Below are 18737 nucleotides of genomic sequence, written 5' to 3'. Positions count from 1 at the left end.
CTTCTTCTCATGCTCTTCCTCCCTGCTCTGTTCTTAGTTGCCCTCCTTATATCAAAGAAGACATTTGGCATTTATTTTTTAGGGATTGGCTAGCTTCACTTAGCATAATCTGCTCTAATGCCATCCATTTCCCTGCAAATGCCATGATTTTATAATTTTTTAGTGCTGAGTAATACTCCATTGTGTATAAATGCCACATTTTTTTTTTATCCATTCATCTATTGAAGGGCATCTAGGTTGGTTCCACAGTCTAGCTATTGTGAATTGTGCTGCTATGAACATCGATGTAGCCGTGTCCCTATAATACGCTCTTTTAAGGTCTTTGGGGAATAGTCCGAGAAGGGCAATAGCTGGGTCAAATGGTGGTTCCATTCCCAGCTTTCCAAGGTATCTCCATACTGCTTTCCAAATTGGCCGCACTAATTTGCAGTCCCACCAGCAATGGACAAGTGTACCCTTTTCCCCACATCCTCGCCAGCACTTGTTATTGTTTGACTTCATAATGGCTGCCATTCTTACTGGGGTGAGATGGTATCTTAGGGTGGTTTTGATTTGCATTTCTCTGACTGCTAGAGATGGTGAGCATTTTTTCATGTACTTGTTGATTGATTGTATGTCCTCCTCTGAGAAGTGTCTGTTCAGGTCCTTGGCCCATTTGTTGATTGGGTTGTTTTCTTATTGCTTAATTTTTGAGTTCTTTTTAGGGCTCTATCTGAAGTGTGAGGAATAAAGATTTGTTCCCAGGATGTAGGGTCCCTATTTACCTCTCTTATTGTTTCTCTTGCTGAGAAGTTTGAGTAAGTCCCATTTGTTGATTCTTGTTTTTAACTCTTGTGCTATGGGTGTCCTATTAAGGAATTTGGAGCCCGACCCCACAATATGTAGATTAGAGCCAACTTTTTCTTCTATCAGACACAGAGTCTCTGTTTTGATATCAAGCTCCTTGATCCATTTTGAGTTAACTTTTGTGCATGGCGAGAGAAAGGGATTCAGATTCATTTTGTTGCATATGGATTTCCAGTTTTCCCAGCACCATTTGTTGAAGATGCTATCCTTTCTCCATTGCATGCGTTTAGCCCCTTTATCAAATATAAGAAAGTTGTAATTTTGTGGATTGGTCTCTGTGTCCTCTGTTCTGTACCATTGGTCCACCTGCCTGTTTTGATACCAGTACCATGCTGTTTTTGTTATTATTGCTCTGTAGTATAGTTTGAAGTCTGGTATCGCTGTACGGCCTGTTTCACTCTTCCTGCTTAGAATTGCTTTTGCTATTCTGGGTCTTTTATTTTTCCAGATGAATTTCTGATTGCTTTATCTATTTCTACAAGAAATGAGTTTAGGCATATTTTAATAGTTCTAACAGAAGACTCTTATAAGGAAATTAGTTTTTTTTTTTTTTTTTTGGTGGTGCTGGGGATTGAGCCCAGGGCCTTGTGCATGTGAGGCAAACACTCTAACAGATTTTAATTATAAATTACTAGATGAATTTTATGTAGCCTTTCTTGTTGATAACCAAGGGTTGGAAGTAGTTGGATTTCAAGAATGTCAAAATAAGTTAAGGGAAAAATAGTAGTTTCTTAGTCATCTTATACATCATCACTCCCTGTACTGAAATCAGAGAAGCTCCTAGTTCCAGTTTTAACTACCTTCAGGAAAATTCACATTATCATTTTTGGGCTAGTGCTCTAGCTGAAATTCTGAGTTAATGAGCACTACGTTTCTCATCAACAGGACTGCCTGGGGAGAAGCACTCTTTTCCAGGCACTTTCCATTGTTTCCTGCTCCTGTCTTGCTGTTCTCTGTTCTCTGTTAATACTTCCCTGCCCCTGTATTAGTACCTTATCCTTATCCAGCACCTACACTTCTCATGAAGATCTAGATCAGTCAAATTATCCAACTTTTTTAGATGCCTGTTTATTTTCACATGCATTCCCTTTCCCTTTCTCTTAATTGAAACTTTGGTCCCCTTACCCCAGCTTCGTATTGGAGGGGAATGCCTTTAAGGCCATACCCTCAACTCACTGGGAACACAAGTAGAAGGGTACTACTTCCAGACTGCTGTTCTCTTGCTGTCATGTCTTGGTTCTGCACAGATAGGTGTGGTCCACAGCATTCTCTTGTAGCCCATTTTCTCTCTTGGCTTCTAGGCATACTTTTAAAAAAATAATAATTTTAGTTGTAAATGTAGTACCTTCATTTTATTTATTTTTATGTGGTGCTGAGGATTGAACCCTGTGCCTTACATGTGCTAGGCAAGCGCTCTACCACTGAGCCACAACCCCAGCCCATATACTTGATTACCTTTTCATTTTGTACTTCATTTCTCCTGCTACCAGCTACTTCAGAATCTTTACTGTTGGCTCACTTGAGACCTCTCTTCTTATTTCTGTGTGGCCCTCATCTTTCTTCCATGAATCTACTTGTTATCTCAGACCATAATTCCAGAGGATATTGGACTGTCGTATTTGGAACTCCATGGTTTCAGCCTTTGTGACAATATTTCGACCTTCTCATTCTCTTATATTTCTTCATAAATCTGTACTCCCTGAGTTCATTTCTTTCAGACAGTTCTTGACTGTTTGGCTTAGATCCAGTGGTTATTCTGTTCAAAGCTACTTTCTTTTTTCTTTTCTTTTCTTTTTTTTTTTTTTGAGAATGACTTTTATTTAAAAAGCAGTGCAGTGATACATTTTTTATAGTAAAACTTTCTTTTTTAAAAAATTTTTATTGTTGGTTGTTCAAAACATTACATAGTTCTTGACATACCATATTTCACACATTTGATTCAAGTGGGTTATGAACTCCCATTTTTACCCCGTATACAGATTGCAGAATCACATCAGTTACACATCCATTGATTTACATATTGCCATACTAGTGTCTGTTGTATTCTGCTGCCTTTCCTATCCTCTCCTATCCCCCCTCCCCTCCCCTCCCCTCCCATTTTCTCTCTCTACCCCCTCCCCTCCCCTCCCCTCCCATTTTCTCTCTCTACCCCATCTACTGTAATTCATTTCTCCCCCTGGTTTTTTTCCCCCCTTTCCCCTTACTTCCTCTTGTATGTAATTTTGTATAACAACGAGGGTCTCCTTCGATTTCCATGCAATTACCCATCTCTCTCCCTTTCCCTCCCATCTCTCATCCCTGTTTAATGTTAATCTTCTTCTCATGCTCTTCCTCCCTACTCTGTTCTTAGTTGCTCTCCTTATATCAAAGAAGACATTTGGCATTTATTTTTTAGGGATTGGCTAGCTTCACTTAGTATAATCTGCTCTAATGCCATCCATTTCCCTGCAAATTCCATGATTTTGTCATTTTTTAATGCAGAGTAATACTCCATTGTGTATAAATGCCACATTTTTTTATCCATTCATCTATTGAAGGGCATCTAGGTTGGTTCCACAGTCTAGCGATTGTGAATTGTGCTGCTATGAACATCGATGTAGCAGTGTCCCTGTAGCATGCTCTTTTTAGGTCTTTAGGGAATAGACCGAGAAGGGGAATAGCTGGGTCAAATGGTGGTTCCATTCCCAGCTTTCCAAGAAATCTCCATACTGCTTTCCAATTTGGCCGCACCAGTTTGCCTAGCATTGCCCAAACTGCTATGGGTGATAGATAATAGGCACAATAATAGGCTTTAGTCTTTGTTTGTAATAGTTTATATTCCAGTTATAGTAAACCCACACCCAAATCCACTCTGTTTGGATTATGACTTATTCTCTATAAAAGCAGTTCTTGCAACATTTTCTCGTATAGAATTTTTTTTTTAATTCTAATTATTTGTCTACCCCTCTACAGTTTAGACTAGCAATCACTACTTGGGGTAAACATCTGTCAGAATAAGCCCATGATTTGAATGCTGCCTTGTTGAAAGAAACTTGTGCTGAGTGAGTGATTTTAATATTATTAGCCTTGACTATGTGATATGCATATTAAAGAATACATGCTGATTGTTTTGAGTCTATTACAATGTTAATTTCTTTGGAGAACTGTGGAAGCGCTGGATGTATGATGCTTCTTAAATAAATTCGTGCTGACTTAAATGACTTGTCTTTAAAAAGTAATCATTTTTATATTGTACTCATTGTGGACCTTATTTATGCCCTAGTAAACTAAGTGCAATCTTTGCTCTGCTTTTTTGTTAGAGTTCTACTGAAATGAGCTGTTTTTTGGTTTCATCAAAACTATCTGAGTTAATGAAACTGATGGAGATACATACGTGAATTATTTTCCCTGAGATATTAATAATGTTGAGAGTCAAAGAACACAGAGTGTCGGCACTTGTCAGAACCTTAGTAGTTGTCAAACATTACACTTTCATTTATTAATTAGGAAAATGAAGATCAGGTATATTTTTATAAAAACACTTTGTCAAGAATGAGAACTTTATGGATTGAGATACTATAATATAGTCATGCGCTTTCCATCAATTTTCAGATGGGATTCTGCCTCAAGGTGCAGTGTAGAGGAATTACAGAGACCTCTCTTGGCATTTAGTTGTGAAGAAAAAGGTCCTTGGTCTTTAGAAATCAAATACAAATGGTACTTTACACATTATTACGGGATACAAAATGGAATAGGAATATTTTTTACTTATATTGCAGGTTTCACTGTACTTAATTTGGGGTGAGAGCTCTGAACCTGATGAGCTCTATTGGCCTGGTGTGACAAATCCTAGGGATTGTCCGTTGTTTATTGATAAGCTTAATTTATTTGCTGGAGAGAAGCAAACAGGAAAGTTAAACTGCTTTAGAGAGTGAGAGACTCCTGCATACATGTTCGCTGTGGAAAAAAGCATATGTATGTTGTATGTGTACAACACCTGTGTTTAATGTCTATGCATATTGATGCATAGTCTTTATGCCGTCTTGCATATTTTTTCAGGGAAAAGAAACTGATTTTTAAATACCAATAGAATGAGGTTGACTTTTATTGAGTGGCCAGCAGTAAACTACTGAAGACAAATGAATGTCACAGTGAAGCTGTATGTTATAAGCAGGATGATTTGACAATATTGGGTGAAAGAATTAGAAGCAATAGTCAAGGTGGGTAACTAGGTGAGAAGTAAAGAAAATAGAGAGGAGTTGAATGAAACAAGATTATAAATATAGCAAGTAACCATAGCTGAGAGGAGACAGACTGTACTCTTGAGATGACATGCTCTTTGACTTCACATTTTAGGTAAATGCTTTGCTATGTATGTTTTTATTAGTTCCTTTTATATCTTTTTAATGTACAGTGTATTGTCTCTCTTCCTCTTATATAACAAATAGCTATCATGCTGTATTTACTGGTCTATGTTTTGTTTTTACTTAGTTGGCAATATTTTCTAAAGCTTTTTCTGTATCATGAGCGTCCTTGTTTTTTTTTTTTTTTTTAATATTTTTTAGTTGTAGATGGACACAGTACCTTTGTTTTATTTATTTATTTTTATGTGGTGCTGAAGATCGAACCCAGTGCCTCACACTTGCAAGGCAAGCTCTCTACTACTGAGCCACAACAGAATAAAATATATTATATTTTAACCGATTCCTACTGATTAGCTCTCTTATATAATTTTAAAAACAGTGCTCATATCATACACAAGGCTCTGGGTTTGATTTCCAGCACTGCAAAAACAGAAAAACAGTGTAGGAGAGAATAACATAATGACATAAGTGTCATTTTATAAGTGGCCAAGTATATTTGCAGGATGAGATTTCAAAAATGTTTTCTGTAGACTTGTGCTAATTTATTCTCCTACCAGTGTATGAAGTAGCACAATGTTTCATAGTAGGGTATTTTGTTTTTCAGTTTTTTAAAATCTTTTGCCTTATGGTTTTATGGCTTGAGGCTAAGCAAGAAATGTTCAGTCATATCATTTTTATTCTTGGTAGTAGTAATTATAAAAGCATTTAATGTCATGATAGATGATGGATAAAGAGCATTAAATAACAGATGGGCAGCAATACCTTCTTGCCTTCTTCCCACAGAGTTCCTGTGACCCAGTTTCTATCCTAACATGTTTTCAGTTGCTTTTTGATACTTAAAATTTAAATATGTATTTCTTTAAAATTTTTTTTGGAAACCATACTCAATGCCTCACTAACTGGCTTTGGTAGGCACCTTTGATTTTTTGTTACTTAGTTGGTCATATGTATTTGGGAAGTGATCTACATTATGTATGTATCTCACATAAATGGGCTAAATTTGTGGTCTTATTCAAAGTTTTTTTTTTATTTTCTGAGATAACCAAGAGATTCCCTTTAGAGATGTATTTTGGATCTTACATGTTTCCATAACAGTTTTGTGTAGCATCTTTTGCCCCGAAAATTTTGACATCAGCTGCTTTTTTTCCCAGCAAATATACCCCCACTCCCGCAAATGACAAGATTGTTTTTTATTTTAGTTGAGGAGAATTAGATATCCTAGATATTCTAATTAGTTTTATTCTAAACCAGACTCAAAAAGCAGGATAGTTTGATGGCAAAAATAGAAAAGTCACTTTTAGCATAAAGTTTGAGAATCACCATTGTGGAGGTGGTGAAGTACATCCAGGTCTCAAAGAGACGTTAGTATATTATTTAGATATGCTTTAATTAGCGTGTAATTCAAATATATATTCTCTTGATAACTCATTAGAAATAGTTAGAAATAGTTCGTTAATTGAGTAATAATCAATTTAATTTTTTATTCCCAGTTTTCAGTAGTGCTTATCAGAAGCTTAAGTCTTTTTTTTCATGAAATCTCAATTTTGTTATGCTACAAAGGTTATAAAAAAGAAAGGAAAAATGATAGATGTTTTAAAAATACTGTAGTTAGTTTGGATGTGATTTTTAATATTTTCAGTTTGATGCTAAGTGAATTGGTAAGTTTTAGGATTGATAGGATCATGCAGAGCAATCATGGGTTACTGAGAAGCAAGAAGCAAGGGAAACTGCAATCTAGGCATCAGAAATGTGTTTGGCAATGTCTGAGCACACAGCCATTGTGAAGACAGAGGGTTGGGCCAGTGATAGCAATCATAGAATATTCTTGAGATATGCTGATTTGTGGATAGACTCATGCTATATAAATTGTGTGAATTGTTGTAGGTAAGTGTGTAGAATCTTATTTTAGTAGGAAAGATTAATACTCCAATTAGATTATTTGAAGGACAGACTTGAATAGCCAGAGTTTAAAATATCAAATGCCTTAGAATGATTCAGCTAGTCATCTGGGGCTTCCTGATTGTCTTGGGTCCTGGGTCATGGGTCCTGGGGAAGTATGTTAAAGGCAGCAATCCTGTTAAATTGCCTACCAGTTAATGCAGCAGAACATTTGAAGAAATATGTATTTAATCTAAATAGAGGAAAAGAAGACCCTAAAGTAAACCGATTTCCAACAGATATTTCGAAACAATGCCCTCCATATTTAGGGATGTGCCACATATTTACCACACTCTTTCCAAAGAAAACTTAATACAGGAGTGTAAACATCAAATAACAATACAGAAAGATTTTCTAAGAAGGAGTGATGGTTTCAGTAGAAAGTTGGCAGAAGTTGAAAATAATTTTAAAATATATGTATGTCTACAATCAGAGTTACTTTGAACTTGAACATTTCTTTGTTTCTTCATTTTTCCTTTAGAGTAATTTGTGTAGTTGGTGAAGGACAGTGTTCATTTGTTTGAGTATTAGCTGTTCTAGTTTTGTCAGTGCAGTAATAGTTGATTATTGACCATGCCCTCTTGACCTCCTTTGATCTACTAGTAAGGATCCCGGACTTGATTTTAGATAGGGTGTACTCATGTCCTAACTTGATGATTTTAAAACAAATTATACCCACTTTGAAAACTTCATCTTACTTTTCTGAACCATGTGCTTTGAGAAAGACATTTGTCAATGACAAATTAGTGTATTCATAGTGAGGCTGCCATCATGCTACTAAGTAAATACTATTGTTAAATAATTCCACACAAAAAAAACACCAATTTTTTTTTCATATTAGATTCAAACAATTTATGTAAATTTACATATAATTTGTATAGATTATTCTGTTAATTCAATTTTATTTCTTCTTTCCACATTTTCAAATTGGTACATTATAGTTGTACATAATGATGGAATTTGTTGTTACATAATCATGTATGCACACAATATAACAATATAATTTGGCTAGTATCACTCCCCAAGTTTGTTTTTTTTAACAAATTCATTTTTTTCTGATCCGTGAAGCAGGGGCTAAGTAAGATAACATATATAGTCACAGTGTAGAAAAGTTGTGTTTTCTCTTTTCTTCACCGCCCCTGGAGAATTTCTTCCCACATGAAAATTATAAGGAGGCCAACAATCCCCTTACTTCTATTCGGATTTATAATTTATAGGAGAAACTTAGTACACAACAATTATAGACATATATTTGGAGGTGAAATATTGTTACAACTAGGGAGAAAGAGATTTATGTTAGTATCTCTTTTATTCAATATCTACTGTGTGTTTTCTATCTGAATTTCTAAATTGTTATACATAAATATTTAAAAGTTATATGCTATTTTTCCTTAAAATTGATTTATTTCTCAGTATTGTAGAACGTTAAGTCTAAAGAATCTTGCTATGATTTTCTTGTATTAATTTTTCAGTTAATAGATTCAACTATTGAAGACTTTTTTGTTTTTGTTAGTGTACCAAAAAAACTTTTGAAATGATTTTTTGCATGAACTTCTAGTAAGGTCAGAAAATAGTAGGAGTTTTTAGATGTAGAAGAACATGTGCCATTAATTGTGATAACATTTTGAAATCTGTAACCCTGTTAAAATTCTTTCATATTAAGTTTTGAAGTACTATTATACTGTAAAGACTAGATCTCTTAAAAGTAGGTATTTAGGTTTTATCCTTAGTTTGTATTATTGACTTTCTTTGTAATTTGAGTTTTGATCATGTTCATGTTTAATCACAAATTTATCACAATGTTGTTCCTTATTCGTGCATTATTTGTAAACATTATTTGTAAATAATATACTATATTTTTACAGTAGGTTTAGATTTATGGAAAATTTGAGGGGAAAATGCTGTTTTCATATATTCCCTGAGTCCGCCACTCCACCAGTTTTCCCCGTTATTAACATCTTGCATACTGTAGTACATTTGTTAACAGTTGATGAGTCAATATCAATGTCTTGTTATTAACTATAGTTTATAGTAGGGTATTCTTTGTGTGGTATATTCTGTAAGTTTTGATAAATGTTTAATGATATATATCCATTATAGAATAGTTTTTACTGCCCTACAAATCCCTTATTCATCTCTCTTCTTTCCTTTGATATATGCTGGTAACCACTGATCTTTCTATCATCTCTATAGTTTTGCCTTTTTCATAATGTCTTATGATTGCAATTCAGGATACACACACACACACCAGGGTAGGCTCTAGCATGTCTTCAAAACAAAGGAAAATGTTGAATTGTGGTGGTGGTGGGGGGAATGTTATATACATTTTTTTTTTTTTTTTGAAAGAGAGTTCCTTGGTGCTGTAGTGTCCTGATTGGCATGTGACCATAATTGCTAGGTAAGACTTGTAATATTGGAGTTAGGCCCTCAGGGTTGTGGCTTGGGCTTGCAAGACAGTTTTGAAACAGGCATACATATGCTTCTCTTGGCTCCATTTCAGTTGGATGTGATACAACTGACCCTATTTTGTATACTTAACCTTTATAGATGCTATAAACATCATGTATAGGTTTTTGTTTGACCGTAGATTTTCAACTCATTCCAGTAAATGACAAGGGGTGAAGTTGCTGGATTGTATAGTAAGGGTATGTTCAGTTTGGGAAGAAACTGCCAAATTGTCTTTTTACCAGCAGTGAATGAGAGTGTCTGTTGCTCCACATCTTTACCAGTAGTTGCTGTTGTTTGTTTTGAATTTTAGTTGTTTTAGTAAATAATAATAATAAATCTTATTAATGTTTTAACATGTAACTCTATGAGAATATAAAATGTTGAACATCTTTTAATATGCTTATTTACCATCTTTACATCTTCTTTGATGAAGTGTCTGTTCAGATCTGTTTGGTGCTCATTTTAAACTTAGGTTACTCATTTTCTTTGAGTTTTAAGTGTTCTTAATATATTTTGGATAACAGTCCTTTATTAGATATGTGTTTTGCAGATATTTTCCCCCAGACTGTGGCTTATCTTTTTATATCTTTAGTATCAGGGAGAAGAAGTTTATAATTTTAATGAAGTTCAACTTATCAAATATTTTTTTCATGAATCATGCTTTCAGTATTATATCTAAAAGTCATCACCAGACAGACCCAAGATCTGTTAGGTTTTCTCTTCTGTTAACTTGTAGGAGTTTTAAAGTTTGTGTTTTATGTTTAATTCTATGGATCATTTTGAGTTAATATTTGTGAAAAATATAAGGTCTTTACCTGGGTTCGTTTTTTTTTTTTTTGCATGTAGATGATCGGCTGTTCGGATATTGTTAAAAAGACTACCCTTTCTGTGTTGAATTATTTTTGTTTGTCAAAGATCAGTTTGTGTAGTGCTACTTCTGGGCTCTCCATTCTGTTCTATTGATATGTTGTTTTCATGATTTTTCATTTTTGTCTCAATTTTGTATTTATTTCAGTGTGATACCTTGTTTAACCAAGACTGAGTTTAAAAAAAAGTTGTATCTCTTGGATTTTTGTAGAGCCAATCATTTCGTAATCACTCCAGAGCTGCTTATTATATTTAAAGTCATCTTGTGATGAACCTTTTATAAGGTGAATAGTTATTCATGAAGTTTTGAAAGTAGATTTTTCCAAATGTCCTAAAGGGGAAGCCAACTAGTCACTTCTTCTTATGGTATTTTATGGTGTTTATATTCATTTTTTATTTGAAGCAAATCTTTAAAAAAATCTTTTTAAGTAGTATTAGGATGTGGTTAATTGTGAGGACCTAGAAGATAATCTGAATTTTTAAAGCAAGTTTTTACTTTAGAACGTAGGGATAACAATACTAATAAGCACTATTTTTAGTTGGATATGGATACAATACCTTTATTTTATTTACTTTTATCTGGTGCTGAGGATAAAATCCAATGCCTCACATGTGCTAGGCAAGCATTCTACCACTGTGCCACTACCCCAGCCCCCAGCCCTAAATTATTGAAACCTTATTTTCTATCAGATACAACTCTGATATCAAAAAGTTTTACAAATGCAAATACTAATTGGGTCATCACCATGAAAAGGATTACATGCTTAACTCCAAAGTGCAGCGTATAGAACAGAACTGATACAGCTAAATGACTGTCCATTAAGGCAGCCTTCCACACGTATTGTTGTTGCTTTGCTGTATCATGAACTGAGTTTGTGAAGTTGGTTAGTTCTTGCCTGGAGGAAGTGCAGTTGGTTTTCTTATTTGTAGGTTAGACGAAGTTAAGAAACTGTCATAATTGGATATTGGTATAAATGCATTAATTTTTATTTTAATTCCCAAACAGAGCAACATTTTGCAGATGTCGTACTTAGTGAAGAATTTCTCAACCTCGGTATTGAACAAGTGTGCAGCTTAATCTCAAGTGACAAACTTACCATTTCCTCAGAAGAGAAGGTAAGTATGTTTTTTTTTCCCCAGTGTATGTTGACAGAGTATGTTTTTTTCCTTTCTTTCAATTTGTTTCATAAATTTATGATCTTATGTTTATAGTGACAGCCTGTCATATTTTGTCTAGAAGTTAAGAAACTCATCTAGTTGACTTGTTGATTGACTCTGTATATTCACTTCTTGGAAGGTTTCCCAAATTGTTAGACATTAGAGTTTTATACTTGACCCCCAGCAAGAGCTTACACACATTAAACTATCTGAAACAAATACCCTTTATGAAAAGGGTTTCTTCCTGCAGTTAGATTCCTATCAGAATTGTGATCTAAGTCATTTTTTAAAATGAGTTTGAGTTTGCCAGAAAAATAAGGTTGGGTGAGAGTAGGAAGAGCATTTCAGGGACAGGGAATAGATTATGCAAATATAAAGAAACATAAAAGAATAAATGCATTCAGTTTGTTTAAGTATGATTGGATTTGGGACAGTGGTAAGAGAAGAAATGGGAAGATGACATCATAAAATAACTTCTTGGTGTGTTAAAAAAAGTTAAATTTACTATAGTGATGAAGAGTCTTTCTGGGTTTTAAGCAAGAAAAAGATAACCATGATAATATGTGCATTAGAGAAATATCATGAGGGCTGTTCTGTTTTCCTCCTGCTTCCTAATAAGACAGTCTAGGATGTAGTGGCACAAGCAATAACCAAATTTTATGGTCAGAATTCCTGTAGGGCATAATAGAGCAGCTTATTTCTGCTCCACAGGGTCTGAGACTTCAGTTAAGGTGGCCCAAATGGTTTAAGATATCTGGCATAGTTACCCTTGAGCCAGAGATCTGTGGCTTCAGTTCTTCAGCACATGGCATCTTGTGGTTCTGGAATGTTCAAGGTGGTTCCTTCACTGCCTTTGTTTACTAGGCTGAGGGTTGGCTGTTTTGTTTTTCTCTATGTCCTCATCTCTTCTCTCCCTTCTTCTCTGTATCTTGATTGGGTTTCTCATAGCATGGTGGTTTCAAATAATCAGACTTCTCACATGACATCTGGCTTGCCCAAACGAGCATTACACGACACCACTTACAAAGCCACAAGGCTTCTGATGACCTTCAGAAATCACACATTCTGCTTCTACCACTCTCTGTTGTTTGCACAGGGCCATCTTAGATTCAGTGTTGAAGGTTAGTACCTGAAAGTTTGGGTCCTGGGAGTTGTGATAGAGGATGCTGAAGTCATGCTGGTGAGCAGTAGGGTCTGATGTAGGATGGTGGAAGCAGGAGAGAAGACAGAACTGAGAAATAATAGACAGAATTGACAGACTGCAGACTATCTTGCTCACTTATTTATCTCTAACACCTGGCACACAGAAGTACTTAATAAGTACTTGTTGACAGAAGGAATTAAAGAGGGAAGTTAATTATAATGTGCACTATTTTTAGTTTCTTTCTCTATTACTGTATTTTTAAAAACCATTTATTGCCTCCACTAATTCATTTGCATGTTATTTTACATTTTTCACAACATTTTAAAGATTATAAAGTAATATATTTATCAGTCTCGGAGGAAATTATGTGGAAAAACACTGTCTTCATATGAGTTTATTAGCTATCTCATAGTAATATGTTGTGAGTAGTAATGCCCTTCTTATTTAAGTTGTAAAAAAGTTCAAACTATTATTTTATTTTAATATCCTACTATTGTGAGAGTGTAGAATTAACCTATTGTGCAGATCCTCATTTTATAAGCGTGTGGTCCAACATTTGTTTGTTAACTAAAGAAAAATTCAAAAACGAGTTTTGTGTATGTCTACATGGTTTTCATTCCAAATATTACTGTACTTTAATATTTGGATGCTTTATTCCAATGGAACTTGAGATTTAAATCTGTGTAAGTAGAACAAAATTCAATTTGGAAAGGTTATCAACAGTGAAATAAATCATGTATCATCATATTATCACAGCTACCATTCAAATTCAGTAAGCTTAGATGATATACTTGGTAAAATGCTTGGTAAATACCAGCCAGATGTGATGGCGCACATCTGTAATCCCAGTGGCTCAGGAAGTTGAGGCAGGAAGATCAAGAGTTCTAAGCAAACCTTAGCAAATGGGAGGCACTAAGAAACTCAGTGAGACCCTGTCTCTAAATAAAACACAAAATAGGGCTGGGGATGTGGCTCAGGGGCCGAGTGCCCCTGAGTTCAATCCCCAATACATGCCTCCTCCCAAAAAAATGTTTGGTAAATACCAAATGAAAAATATTTACCAAGTATACAACGATACTTATTAAAGTACCTACTAATCCCACATTTAAAAAAAAGAAAGAAATGAGCGAATGGCTTGGTAAGTATGTTGCAAATCAGGATTTTGAAAAAATTCAAACTATTGATTAAACTTGGGTGTCTTAGCAAGGGTTGTATATAACATGTAGTATATTTTGTCCAGATGCTTAGGTATATAATTCATTACTTATTTTTTTTCTTTCTCCATATTTTCTTCAAGGTATTTGAAGCAGTAATAGCTTGGGTGAACCACGACAAGGATGTGAGGCAAGAGTTTATGGCTCGACTGATGGAACATGTACGGTTACCTTTGCTTCCTCGGGAGTATTTGGTTCAGGTAAAAACATATGCAAAACATATGAATATGCATAATGCCCTGTCACTGACCTGACAGTGTGGAGATCCCCATCACACACTGATAAGATCTGCAGGATACAGATCCATGGAGTTCAGGAAGGAGGACAAATCAGACACCGCGCAGTCTTTGGGAGCTGCTCCCTTTACATCATTCCCCATTCTTAGAAATTTATTTCAGCCCCTTTTTCTTATTTGGGTAAGCAGGTACTACAGCTTTAAAAGGTAGTATTTGTGGTCATTTAAGTACATATGATAAATGGGCCATGACTGTGTTACTGTTCTACATCTTCTTTGCTTTGTTCTTTTGATTCCCCAGCAGGAATGGAATTTTAAGATTTGACCCAAATACTATTAAATTCTACTTGATAGAATAATTTCACAGTGAGATGTGTTTAGTTTTTTTTTCTTTCTTAAGCTGAATAAAAAAAGGTTATTTGAAATAAAATAGGAATAATGATTCCTTAATCCCAGACCAATTTTAAATTTACTTTTTTATTGGCAATCTTCTAGGAATATTTCAGCATTATTTTATAATTGAAACCATCTAAAGAACATTTCTTTATTGAAGGTTAGATCTGAACTTTTTAGAATTTCTAGAAACCACATTATTGAAATTGTTCTGTGTAATCATTGGTCCTCTGGTATTAAAGAAATGAATAAAAAAAAAAAAAACAACCCTGTCTTGCATTTGAGGTCAGGCATAGTAAGGACAAGATTTATTTGTGATGCAGACATATTATTTTAAAGTATTTTGAGTTTTTTCCAGATATTTTATTTACTCTCTTAGAATTGAAAAAAGTATTATTAATTTATTAGTTTTGTCTACTTTATTTGAAGGGCTCATTATCTAAATTTTGTTTCTTAGGTTGTTGTTTTGCTTATTTTTTTTTTAACTGTGTGACTTAATGTTTAAAGATAAGAAACAGATGAGTATAGTATTATCTAGAGTTCATCATATTGTCTAGTTGACCTTGGAAGTTTTTCATTTTCATTGCAGTTCTTCTCTATTACTTACATGTGTTTTTCTCTGCAAGCAGATACATGAGCAGAAGTAAAGAGTGATTATAGAGAAGATGATTACTGCTATTTCCTCTTCTTTAATTCTGTTTCTTTAGTAGTTTTATTGTGAAATGGCTGTTTGCTTATGGGGTTTATCTCTTTTCTTCTTATAGAGGGTTGAAGAGGAGGCATTGGTCAAGAATAGCAGTGCTTGCAAAGATTACCTAATTGAAGCTATGAAGTATCATTTGCTGCCAACAGAGCAGCGGATATTAATGAAGAGTGTCCGGACACGGCTGAGAACACCCATGAATCTTCCCAAAGTAGGATCTACTGTTCGTACTTGTTTTTACTTCATCTAAAGCCCCTATGGTGAACCGTTAATGTTTTCGATCATCCAAAATTCCATGCTTATTTTAGTTCCTTGCAAAATACAGTGTACTGAAGAATGCATTATTGACTATATGATTTAATCTCCTTATTAATTTTATATGTTATGGGTGGGGTTTGTTTGCTTTATTTAGTCTTCATAAACTGCATGATATTACTATTATGGAACGGAAGGCAATTGGGTCTTGTCCCTTTGAATTTTACTAGCTCTTTTTATAGTAGTAAAGCATTAGCTGTGGTCAAAAGAAGAAAATCATACTAGGCAGAAAGATTTCTCTGTAAGAAATTATAGGATATATAACTGAAAACCTGGTAGTTTCATGGAATTACATATTAGAACTAAGGATAATAAGATAGTTTGTTGAGTTTTTCTTCCTACTCTTTATTGTATACTGTTTGACAGTTTCCCATACTACATATGTAGCTATTTCAACTTACATTTCCCATATCTTCCCATCTCACTGGTGTCCATATTTTCCTGTGCACAAGTTTATATTCTACCTTCATTTTCTTAGTTGTGGCCATTCACGATTTACTGCTTTGATTTTCCTTACAGAATGACCCCTCATTTCTTTCTCTTGTTTGCAATTCTTTATCATCTATTTGCCTCTTCACAGTACTGAAAGACCAACACTTTTAAGTAGCATTTTGTGTATTGGCTTAATCAGAATGATCCATAGTATAATGTTTTATTTATGTTTGGGGGTTTACCTCTTGGGGCAATGCTGGATTAAGAAACAAGAATTAACTTGTTTTCCCACATCATCTTTAGTTATACTTCTGTCCTTTCCATTGAATTAGATCTCTAAAATTCTTCCACTTTAATGCTTTTATATATTGTTTTTCCAAGTTTAATTTCTGTAGTCAACATTTTTAATTGGTTCATATCTTAATTGGTGTTTTTTGTTTTGCTCAATGTTAACATCAGTTCCCAATTTAGATCTCACTGCAGATTTTGCCACTGTACCATTGTAGTTAATTTTCTAGATTATTAGTAAATAGATTAATTTAAAATGGGCCTCAGCACTTTCCCTGGTAATACCTCATTAGAAATACCCACCCACTGACATAATCCATTTGTAGAAAATTTCCGTCCATATGATGACGTTTATTATCTTAGCCAAAAATGAGAAATTTGGCATACAACATTTGGTGAGATTGAGAATCAAATGGATTCAGATTTGTTTTTTTTTAAAACATCCTTTTGCATGTTTCTCATTATTTTATTGTTACCTAGAAGTTTGAATGCTTTTCTCAAAATATTCTAAATTTTTACTGAGAATTATTTATTATTACTTTAAAAAAGGTCTTTACAAGGCATTCACTCCTACCATGTTTTGAAAATTGGTATTTGCCTTTTTAAAATTTTCTGATCTCTCCTCAGTTCTCCAAGATTTTTCAAAAATAATTGTAAGTGGCTCAGTAAGTACACTAACTAGTTCCCTAACACTTCAGTATGCATGCCATCTGGGTCTGCTGATTTTATGAGTGTTTGTATTTTACAAATACCCCTTTACCTGCTTTTATAATAGCTGTTGTTATAATTCTCTGTCACTTCATTTTTTTGTCCATATTATTTGGTGTTTTTATTCTTATAAAAAAACAGTTTATAAAAAGTGTTCAGAGTATTGGCCATACATTTAAAATTACTTTTTTTTTTTTTAAATGCTAGTCTAACTTCTTTCAGGTTTAATACTTTTTAAGTATTTCTTATAAAAAGAAAAAAACTGTCTTCTTAAATTGTATATTCCCTCTTCGGGCATCTTTAACTTTGTTATCTTTAACTATACTGCTGAGAATTTTTGAGTGAAAGTGAATTTATAGTTTCTGAAATACATGTCACTTTTGTAAACCTCCTAAAGAATTCTTGGTAAAATCCTATCAAGTGTTTTATTTTCTCTTTAAGGACGTTGTACCTTCTATTCAGTTTCAGTTTTTTGGATTTTACTGGTATGACTTTGCTTTTCCAACTGTGTTATACTTTTCAACTTGGCAATTCTGTTGCTTATATTTTGTGGTGGGTAGACAGATGCATGGAGGTTCTCTTGTATTCTGCTTTGTCAGTTTGCTGGCAAGGTGGGCAACAGGCATGGTAGATAATAGAACAACACTGTTGTTTCAACTTTGCATGTCTCACCTACGTGATCCCTTCTCACTGTTTATTTATCCACACATATTTTTGAAAAGGTGCTTGTGTTGGGAGCTTTTCAGCAGCACTGTTGGTCCTTCTACAGTGGCTGTATTCAGGACTAATTCTAAGCGAGTAAGAATGAAGCAACGGTTACTTTCTTATGCATCTATATTTCATAGTCATGATACATTTTATCATCATACAGATGAGTCAAAGGGAACAAGATGTGGTGGTAGTGCTGAGGAAATTATTGTAAGGTTTGGATAATTTTTCTACCACAACAATGACTTAATCCTTTTTATATTAGGTTCTCATTTTATGAACTCATACCTATTGCATGTGTGAGTCTTTTTTATATGTTAAACATTAGTTTTGCATTCTCAATAAATAGTATTAGATTGTGTAAGGCATCCTTGGATTTGAACCTCATAATGAGAAAACAGTGTTTTGTAGTGTCCTTCATTCTTTTTTTTTCTTTAGAATCTATACATTTTACAAATACTGTCTTATTTTTAGATGTATATTTTTACCCAGTGTGTCTATTGAAATTTCCAATAAAAAAATTATAAAACTTGTTTTTTCAGGAAACATTTAAAATAAATATTTAATAGGTAGAGAAAACAAAAAGAACAAAATTTAATTGACTCACCTTTCAGGATGATTACTTGAATCTGCTTAACTCCATAGCTCTTATACCCTTCTCAAACATTACATTTAACTTCTTCCTATGTAAGATTTTTTCTGTTTTAATGTTCTTTTATAGCATAATTAGTGTGCTGCTTCTCAAATGGGGTCAGGTGTTTTTTACAAATAAGTGGGGTGTCAGCATTTTGAACAATTATTTTGTGGTTAGCAGCACAGGTTTCTAGCACAGTGCCTCGATCTCTGTAGCTGCTCTCTTGTCTTTCCATTGTACATTCTCTCTTCTCTGATTCCTGGTCTCCCAATCCCCACCTTATTTGCCTCTCTTGGTAGTAAAGGACACATGTTACTACTATTCTCTGTAATAACACATTTCTCCTTTCATCCTCATTTTTAT

The 18737-nt window shown here is 34.1% G+C and overlaps 1 protein-coding gene across 2 annotated transcripts in view; it reads left to right on the top strand.

The window, feature by feature from the left end:
* The window catches only part of Klhl2 (kelch like family member 2), a 102825-nt gene that overhangs the window by 69918 nt on the left and 14170 nt on the right, over positions 1-18737 (top strand). The window contains exons 6-8 of one of the 2 annotated variants that reach the window (XM_027927058.3): positions 11449-11558; positions 14042-14158; positions 15351-15500. In XM_027927058.3, coding sequence (XP_027782859.1) covers positions 11449-11558; positions 14042-14158; positions 15351-15500 — 377 coding nt within the window. Of the gene's footprint in view, positions 1-11448; positions 11559-14041; positions 14159-15350; positions 15513-18737 lie in introns of both variants that reach the window. The other variant, XM_027927057.3, reaches the window with a different exon arrangement.

Source organism: Marmota flaviventris, chromosome 3 (genome assembly GCF_047511675.1).
Source record: "Marmota flaviventris isolate mMarFla1 chromosome 3, mMarFla1.hap1, whole genome shotgun sequence".
Taxonomy (NCBI): domain Eukaryota; kingdom Metazoa; phylum Chordata; class Mammalia; order Rodentia; family Sciuridae; genus Marmota; species Marmota flaviventris.
Note: the sequence above shows the minus strand (reverse complement) of the source record. Positions and strands in the feature narration are given on the sequence as shown.